This window comes from Protopterus annectens, chromosome 2.part2, assembly GCF_019279795.1.
Source record: "Protopterus annectens isolate FY-2018-M chromosome 2.part2, PAN1.0, whole genome shotgun sequence".
Taxonomy (NCBI): domain Eukaryota; kingdom Metazoa; phylum Chordata; order Ceratodontiformes; family Protopteridae; genus Protopterus; species Protopterus annectens.
In genome coordinates this window covers 479,481,931-479,491,930 of record NC_056730.1, presented here as the reverse complement: position 1 = coordinate 479,491,930, position 10,000 = coordinate 479,481,931, and the positions used below count along the sequence as shown (strand labels likewise).

Below are 10,000 nucleotides of genomic sequence, written 5' to 3'. Positions count from 1 at the left end.
CTACAGACTGCTCTAGGATGCATAATGCTGCTGCCAGTATGGAATCAGGGGTGTCACACAATGGTCACTGCTCAGCTACCAGTATAATGAATGTAACACATTCGTGCATACTTGGTAATGCAGGGCACCCATGCAGTCCCTTCTCAGTCCTCTCTAGTATTGCACATATTGCAAATGCTGCAAAGTAGGTGGCAATCTACACAGTTTGTTTGTTTGTGTCTTTCGGCTTTAGGGGTCGCCACAGCGGAACTCCGGTCTGCTAATGATTGGTAGTTGATTTTTACGTACCGAGTTACCAGTCCTGATGCACAACCTTCAACGAAGGTACGCCCATTCACGCATGTCTCCACGCAGAAGACGCTCTAGCTGAGAATCGAACCGGACAGCGTCTTACTGTGAGGCGACAATGCTACCACAGCACCACCAGGTGGCAATCTACACAGTAATGGTCCATAATCTTCTGGTCTGAAGGATCTAGGACACTGGTCACTCCATCTGGGTTTGGGCTAGCATGGTCTTGTGACAGAGCTACCTCTTTTCCATTTATAGTAAAAGATACTACACCGAGGTTATGGTTTATCAACACAAGTATTGCTCCTAGTATCCTCATATCAACATGCAGATGTTTTTAACATGTACAACACCAGCTGGTGCTTCTTCCTTTCAAATAAGTGAATTTCTGCCCGAATGTTACTGAATTATGTCTCACACTTAGCAGACCTTATCTGCTTATAACTTTCTGTGATCAGCATGTGTTAGCTAATGGCCATTCTGACTTGTGTGCTGTTTTACAGACTTATAGTCTTTTGTGTGTGCTGCAGTCCACTTTGGGCAAACCTGTTTCTGAATCCCAGATGTATGGTTTCACTATAGACTGCTAACAACACATTTTCCCATTAAGAAAGAATCAGCTGTTAACTTCATCTTGTTTGAAAAGTAAACTTGGACTGGTCTCTGCACATCAATTTTTCTTTAGTTTATTAATTCATAAGTGAGACTGTATGCAAACAAGAGCTGATGTTTGAAGTTAGGTATAATGTGTACACATTCTGCTTCTCTTGCATATGTCCCGGGTGGGGGGGGTGGGGGTTGCAGAAAGCATGAAAGGTATTTTACTCAACAAAACAAACATATATATTTTTTCAGATAGTTCAAAGCAACATACATTTCAGTAAAATGTTTTTGTTATGCAGTTTGGTCAAGAGTTTGCAAAAATGCACTGATATAAAGTTTTAAACACTGAGAAAACAAAGGCTGGGTGCATGCAGCCTACAAATAGCAACACTATCACAAATGTTCTGCCACCATTTGGCCTTCATGCAACATTATTATACAAACACTAGTGAATAATTGAACTTGCTTTACCTTGACCCATATTAGGAGCACATTTAACTGGCAAAGAACTGTACACTTCAACTCTTCAGCTTCAAAGACTTCACAGTTTTGAGAACATACCTAGCATTGTCAGGCGTCCAATTCTGTCCATCAGCAAGGCAGACACAATGTTTCCCGGTAGCACAGCTAGTGTTCCCAGAAAATTAACAAAATATATCCAATAGGCACTGTAGTCATCATCAAAAGAAATCTGGCACCCAGTTTTGACGTGTGTATTGTTGCTGTTAATAAACTGACAGTCAACAAATTTAAAATCTTCAAAGTCTAAACAAAAAGAAAAGAAGAGATCAGCGATGCTATTACTGCATAATAAAATGCAGTTACTGTGTCATACTTTCTGCTAGATTTTTTGCTATCTCTGTGTTTGTTATGATACAGATGCTGAACTATAATCACATTGTAAATGGTTTTCAGCATGTAGGCTGTACTGCTCAACAATAACAATGCTGCAGCATTACATTTTTTTACATTAGTGTGGTCACTTTAGTAGCAGACTTCTTTACACTCATTTAGGATAAAACCAAAAGCATAAACACCTCCGCAAGCATATACCATAAAGGGTCTCCTCCTCTATACGTATCGTGACACAAAAATGTAGTCCTCAGATAATAAAATACGAATTTATTAGAACACCAAACTCATTTAGGATCACATATTCAGATAAAGTGAATTATTGCTGCCTTGTGATGTAGTAATTTGATGGAAATGACAACATTTCTGCATTCCCAGATCACACAAAAAGAAATATTTTTCAAAATGTACAGTGATAGGTGCAGTCTTACAAGATGCCTTCGTGGTATAGTGTGAGCTATAAAGAATGCACTATGGAAAGACATCCTGTAATGTAACAGACAGAGCCAAGTGTTTTAATATGTTTTCATCTATAACTGAGAAGCTGTGCAGAGCTTACTACTGAAGTGACCAGAAAAGATCAGTTATGGTGTCATAATTCCCGTGCAAAACTGTGAAATACAGATTAAAGTTGTGAAGCTACATTTCATTAAGCAAATGTGACATTTAAATTCTGGATGTTTTAAATTTTTTTCACTGCAAAAATTCATTGCACATTTTCAAAATGCTACTTTGTGATCAAGGCAGATACAATCTCAAAAAAATAATAAAATGAAAAAGACAGCTGCAATCTCCACACCTGGTACAAAAAGTGATTTTGCAAACAGTATACTAATAACCTTATTCCACTTAGCAGATCATGGCTGAAAGGCAGTGCATACAAAGGAGTCAAGTAGACAGTGACTATCTCTGCTTACTTGGGAAGTCTGAGGGACCTTCCTCCTTCAGACTGACACCTGGTAGCTAAAGGTAAGGAGTTAGCCCTAGTTGAACTCAACATAATCGAGGAGAAACTGATACTAGCACACTGAAGTGGTGATGAGAACATGTGGGAGCATGTGTCTATTCACCATTTCAAGCACAAAATGTCAGTGTGCTGCCTGAAGAGAGGTTTAGGGTGACAGAAGACTGCCCAGCAACTCTCACCCTCAGCTTTAGCTCTAAAGATGAATTGCCTAACAGGCAACTCCCTCATGCAGAGAGTGAATCTCCAAATAGTAAATTGGGGTTCATACACCTCAGGAAACAGAGATCATGAAACAGATAATGGCAGGCATTTAACCTTCATAGCAAACAGTGCTGAGCTAAAATGAACTTATAATGAAGATTATGAAATATTTTTGAGTTCAGGCAGTGCATACTGACTTGAATCTTAAAATATAATAGTTATAATACTCATGAAGAACTCTGAAAAACAACTATTATGTATATTTCATGAAAATAATGATTCCATGCACTTAATATCATGGCTGAGTATGCCAGTTCACATGGAATATTTTTGACAAGTTCATACAATTATTTGTAGGATTTTATGGTGCTAGGTCATTTATTTATTTCCAGTTTGATTATCGGGGAAGTCCACTGGGCCAAAATGATCCATTTTCAATGAAGGCCTGGGGAGAAAAGCTCCAAAATACATTATACAGTTTAGATACAAAAGATACAAAAGTATAAAAGATACATTATATAGAACAGTTAACAAATAAGTACATTCAGTGTCACGCATAGTCAACATAATTCATTATGGGTGATCTTAAGGGTTATACAGTTTCACTTGAGCCAACACTCTTATGTATTAGGTGTGGAAACATTTTACATACATTCATGGATATATGCAAGAAAAAATTCACTTCATACAACAAATACAAGGAATACCCCAACTTGAATATGAACGAGTATTATACTTTTGTTTGTGTCTTTTTAGGGGTCGCCACAGCGGAACTCCGGTCCGCTAATAATTGGCAGTAGAGTTTTACGTGGTATATAATTTATTATGCTGCAGTTTTGCACATTTATTAAACTGCAATGTTTTAGAGATACATTTGGAAACTGACATATTTACAAACTTGCAAAAGTAACAGCTATAAGGAACATTTGTCGGATGGTATCAAAGTTATAATGTGCTCATTTTCTCATTTACATTTTTATTGTTTTATTATTATTTGTACATTTTCTGCTGCACATAGATATATTTACTTGAAAATACTTAGGACATCAATATGCATTTCATGGTGAGATATGGTCACTGGGTGGTTATGTCAGTAATATATAAGACAAGCTAATCTTAACCATTGGCCAAACTTTTAAACAGCAGTCATTATGGTATGCAGTAACTGAATAACAATTAAACATTTTATTCCCATAAATCAGCTGCAGAATAAGTTGCCTTCCTGACGGTATAATTGCTTCAGTTCTTGTAAAATGTGGTTGTCCAAAACAAAATAATGGTATTACTTTGGCATGCCGTACAAATACAGTGACATAGAAAACTGACTGAATGTTAATTGTCCAGGTTCCTCAAAGACGCTACACAGTCTATTAAGCAGAGGGCCCTTAGTAATTATAAAAGTATACAATCATTCTCTTACACTTACTGCTTTGATTTTTTTTTCCATCTTAAGTAAATATAGCATTTGGCAAAGCAGAATATAATCAATATTGACACTTTTGATTTATGTTTGAATCCAGTCTCTTGATGCATATGCTGCATACTGTCAGAGATTCAAATCTACCATTCCTAGTTTAATTAACTTTCTGTTATATGATCCCTACCCCAAATCTTAACATATTTGCAATACTGTATGACAAGTGTTAAATTAGCTACTACAGTACCACACAGTTAAATACAATAATTTGTTGGGGTGAGGTATGTATAGTATAACTCATTAACTGTGGAAAAATGGAATTCTCAGATATGTTGACTACACTGCATTGACTTCATAAGTTGTTTGTATATCCAGGAGAAATAAAAACAAACGTGAATCAGATTGTAGCTGTTTTAATCTTTATCTTTAATTTTTAGTTTATTAAAGTCAAGGCCACCTGTGGGGTAATATTATAACAAAACTAAAAAATTGCTCTTGTATAAATTCGAGAAAGTTGATAGAACTCTTACTTTTAACATGCATTTTTATGAAGGTTATGAAGTCTGAAACTTATTATTTATGACTTCTGGCAAATCATTTAGGAATTAAAGCTTAAAAGCTAATTACCATGCAGTTTAAAATCCTACAAAAACAGCATGCCAGACAGAAAAAATACAATAAAATATTGTTAAAACAGAATGTAAATATAAGATGTTATGAAGGTTATTGATACAGAGGCTGTCTGTTTGGGTTAAAATAAACTCTGATGAATAGATGGTATTTAAAGGACTTCACAAATGAGGCCTCAGTACCACATTCTTGAATCAGGGAAAGTTGCTGTATCCATAGGAATGGTGGCTTGAAGATGAAAGAATGCTACCTAAGGCCTTCATCCAAAGCTAGGAACAATCAATAGGTACTCACCTAGTCATCTCCACTTCACTGTGGGTATAGGGATATAAGAGCTATTTCAAATAAGCAGGATACAGAATGTGTAAGCCATTAAAAGTTGAAACTATGATCTTAATGACTGACTTGGTGACAGAAGGGTAGCCTATTTAGACCCTCCTAATACAGCAGTGGCACAACTGTTGTAAGAAATACAAGTCAGCACTCTGACAATGCATTGAGACTGAGGAAGGTCACCATTAGTAAGCCCCGGGCATGGCATATTGCAGGAATCTATATGAAAAAATACTAAGGCAAGAAATATTGTGGCAGTGAATAAAGCTAGCATTAAGTGCTTAGTCTGGGAGTTTTTTCATATATTATTTTTACTCAGTTGCCTAGTGACCATCAGACCTATCTTCCTTGGGTGCCATCACACAGGCTGCCATCAAGGTTTCCATGGTTTGGTTCCTAACTCTGCCCAAGAACATTATTGTGAGCATCTCCATGACAGCAAGGGCATTGCATGACATCTTATGGCAGTTACATGCTCCCGCATCCATGCTTATGAGGGCTGCCATCACTGGTTTGGAAAACCACGTTCCATCCCATGATACTGTGACTATTATTTTCTTTGAATGTCTTACTTTCAATAAATATGGTTATGGATCTTTTATCCTAGAGCCTGCACTGTAAAGGGGTCTTTCATAATCCAGTCAGGGCTTTCCAGTAACCAAAGGCAAATAAATAAATAAATAAATAAAAATAAACAATTGTTGTGCAAACATTCAGATGAATGGAAGCAATTTGACCAACCATGACCCCCCCCCCACATTAATGAGCCAGGGTGTGCCACTCATTCCCATCATCCTCTACCCAGGTCTTCCCTTTCCTGAGTTGCTATTTAAATGCACTTCATCTGGGTTAAAGTCAGAGCTTCATCTCTCTATGCCACAGAGCAGGGGAACCTGAGAGATATTTTTTTAAATGGCAGTAAAATGACATGACAACCACTGATGTCTGGCCCTTAACCAGAGTGTTTTGTAGATCCACAGGATCTGCCCACTGGCTGCCAGTTCCTGCACTTAATTGACCTATCAGTCCACCAATGGGAAGGTAGCTCTCCAGCCCATTCATTTGTAGGTGGAGTTAAGAGTCAGATATTTGTGAATGAGCCAATCTAATGATCCTGCAGACCTATCCCCACCACCCTTATTAACATGCATGTTCCATTATTGTTGCTTCTCAGGACAGGCATGCATGATACTACACATGATTAACTTCCTGGCTAAGTTATTCACTTGTACATAGCAATGGCATGCTTGGCTCCTTGCTGTGGCTATTCAGCTGCACTCCTGTATGTGTTGCCAATACAGTTAGACAAATATCTCCCATCTCCCCATATGGGCAAGCTGGCTTTGGCAATTTGCTCCCATCTGCTCCTGCCTAGTCCCTGCAGTACCAGTGGTGATAGTAAAACATGGGACATTTTGGATAAAGTCAGTGCCTTATTCCTCTGTGTCATGGGGCCTGGACGTTAGAGAGTTTTCAAGCATCCCCTAGATTTTACAGCTAGGACACAACCCCTCCATCTATTTTCACCATAAAAGTGGGTCTTGTGAAAGATTCACAGTGACAAGCACAAGCATCAGCATAATCTCAGATGAATTCATTTTTAAATGATTTGAATCTTTCAAAGATCAGATGCCATCATGTAATGCTCTGCGGCAGTAAAGCTGGGCACATGCATCAGACAGAATCTGAAGTATACATGAATAACATCTGTATAACAATGGCAACACATAACTCTATCCTGAATCACATCTCCTAAAGAACATAATGAAGTAAAAGTTTAGCCCTGTGACATGTAAGCAGAAAGAACAGATGAAGTAACACCTGAAATTGTTTCCTGAAAGTGACCAAACATATAAAAGGCGAGTCACTCAAGTACACTACAAGTATAACTGAAGTGGGTTCTCAAATGATCAGTCAGAATGTCATGATTCATGATGTCATTTGCAGCCAAAAAACAAGTAACAAACTGGATTACAATATTTGATGACCTAGTATTAAGCAGTCATTTCTCATTGTTGCTGTGAGACCTAAACCTAAAGGACTTGCCGACTCCACACAGAAGGCACCCCAGCCGAGAATTGAACCAGAGAACCTCCTGCTGTGAGGCGGCAACACTAACCGCTGCACCACCATAGTCACCCCCGGTTAACAAATGTTAAATAAATAAAGGCTAGTGCTAGGCTACAGAAATCTCACAGGGCATGAACTACCTTCTCAAAAGAGATTTCTGAGTGGTAAATGGCATAATGGTTATCTGCTCTAAACTTCCCAGTTAGGTGAGACCTTCTCCATGCTTATTGTAACCTATCTGCATGACTAGGAAAGCTCCTGGTCGAACCACTTTTCAGCTGTTAAGACAGGTGAAAGGTGTACATGCTCTGCTGCAGCTAAGTTTCAACTTCAAGGTTATAAATAATTCGGTCTGTAAGGACCATCTAGTAGTTTGTAACAATAGCAGTGGGCCTGTATTCATTTGATTCCAAGTATTCATCCAATCTCATTTTGTAATTAGTGATATAATCAAATTCTCTCCTTACTCTTGGTAAAAAGTTCTACACCTGGGCTAGCCTGAAATATAAAACTGCATTTTTAATGCTGTTGTGACATTTTATGTCCACAGCAATAACTTGATATTGCAAGTATTAACACATGAGAAATTAAATTTAAATACAAAGAGAATACCAGTCTTTGATTTTGTATATTTTATAACGAATATTACATCACCCCTCCCGAGTCTATAACAAATAAAATATTAATTTGACTCTTTTAATCTCTTGAGATACAGTAATGACCTAATGGAGGTAATTTTTCTAGTAAAGACCTTCTGAATCATTTCAAGTATTTCATCATTTACTTTAGGATACATATAGAAAGTGGCACAGCTAAGGCAATATATAATGGTATCAACAACTTAGGTGATCTGGCTCTTACAATAACCAATATATTTTTATTGATCATAAAGTTTTATTTTACAAATTCCCAGAACATATCTATCAAGAGATAACTTCGTGCTAACAGCTATTCCTAAATCCTCAACCATCTATACTGCATCTATTAATTTGTCCATTTATTGCATACAGGTGGTTCATATTTGTTTGTTTGTTTTTTAAACAAACACTATTACTCTTATTTGCATTAAATTGGATGCCATGTGCATTTGCCTATATTGCAAACTGATCTAACAGTATTTGTAAATAATGCTGGAAGTGGATGTTAGAGACCAGGAGGGCAATTTTTGGGACATCATCCAGGGAAGTAGAATGGGCTCTATTATAGGCCTTTGGTAGCATATAGATGTGTTGGTAAGTACTAGGCTATCTGCCATTGTGGGCAGTTTTTAACCTAGTCAATTTCTCTTTCTGTGCTCAACATAACGTATTCCATTTGGGTATAGATTGACCTTACCCATCCCATGGTTGATGATTATATATTACCCCTAATGAAAATAACTGGGATCATACCATAGTTAATTTGAGGGAACCTATGCATGGGATAAAACATTTAGGAGCTGCCTCTGTCCATTAATAGTACAGAGGACAGCTGTGGGGTAACTTTTCTGTCTCCCATCCATAGATATAGCTTGCACTTGAAAATGGACAAGGGTAATGTTTGTTTTATGTGGATGGGGAGTCTGTTCCACAGCAGCAGTATCCTCTGCAAAATATCTCTATCCCTCCAAACTGTTGTGTTGATGTTGTAGAAAATCAAGCTCATTAGTACTGATCTGTGCCAAGAGTCAGTATATCAAGGGCATCATTATGCCAGAAGAGATGTTTCTGAAATCACATTAGATGACCTGCTTAACAGTGGGTGGCAAAATCATTGCCAGAACCATAGCTTGAAGTGATCTAGAAAATGGTCCATCCATGAGATAGGAATGACCATAAGGTCTGAGGGTTCAGATCAGTTCAATGATTAGCAGAGCAAATGACTTGAGTAAAGGTAAGCCCTTCCATAATATACACAAGTTCCATGGTAAGTTTATCATCAAAGTTAAAATCATCCAGGACTTACCATCTTGAATGATCAGGAAAATCTGGAAAATCTTAGCGAAAATATTGTAAGTTGGTGAACAATGATACGAAGAAATCTGCAATTAATTCCTGTGCTGAATACATATTTAAAGGAGCTGATGAAGCTACAATTAATGTAAGCGAGACCAATCTGTGACACAAGACAAATGATGACCACAAACTGATATTACTTCAGTTTGGGCTCTGAATGACATGAAGACCTGACAGAATGGAAGTCATAAGAAGGGACTCAAAGCAGTGATCAAGCCAAGCCTCTATTGCAAGTAATAATGATGTAGTAAGTTTAACATAAGACCAGGTCTGTTTCATATGGGTCTGGCATTAAATAGCAATGTTCTAGATAAGGGCGTGGGAGACAGGTCCTTTTGGAAGTCTGAAGATGTTGATTTAACTTCCAATGTACCTCAGAGGTAGATGACCTCAGAGAATGAGGGTGGGCACCTCTCCTCATGATACCCTAAGGCAGCATTAAACACACTCTGGCTAGGCTTATAAATGCCCTAGGGCAGATAGCCTAGTATGAACCTATGAACCTATTTGATCACCCTAGGTAACATGAGGCACTGTAATTCATGGTGTATGAAGGCCTGGCTTCACTTATCCCTCCCTCCCTCCCTCCCTCACATAATGACTATCAGGAATGCCAAAAGGACATCTTCATCAACCCAATAT

The 10,000-nt window shown here is 37.9% G+C and overlaps 1 protein-coding gene across 1 annotated transcript in view; it reads right to left on the bottom strand.

Annotated features, from left to right (window-relative positions):
* Nucleotides 1–10,000, bottom strand: part of SV2C (synaptic vesicle glycoprotein 2C) — a 1,515,246-nt gene that overhangs the window by 142,238 nt on the left and 1,363,008 nt on the right. The window contains exon 11 of the mRNA XM_044063964.1: nt 1,456–1,659. Within this exon, the coding sequence (XP_043919899.1) occupies nt 1,456–1,659 (204 nt within the window). The remainder of the gene's footprint in view (nt 1–1,455; nt 1,660–10,000) is intronic.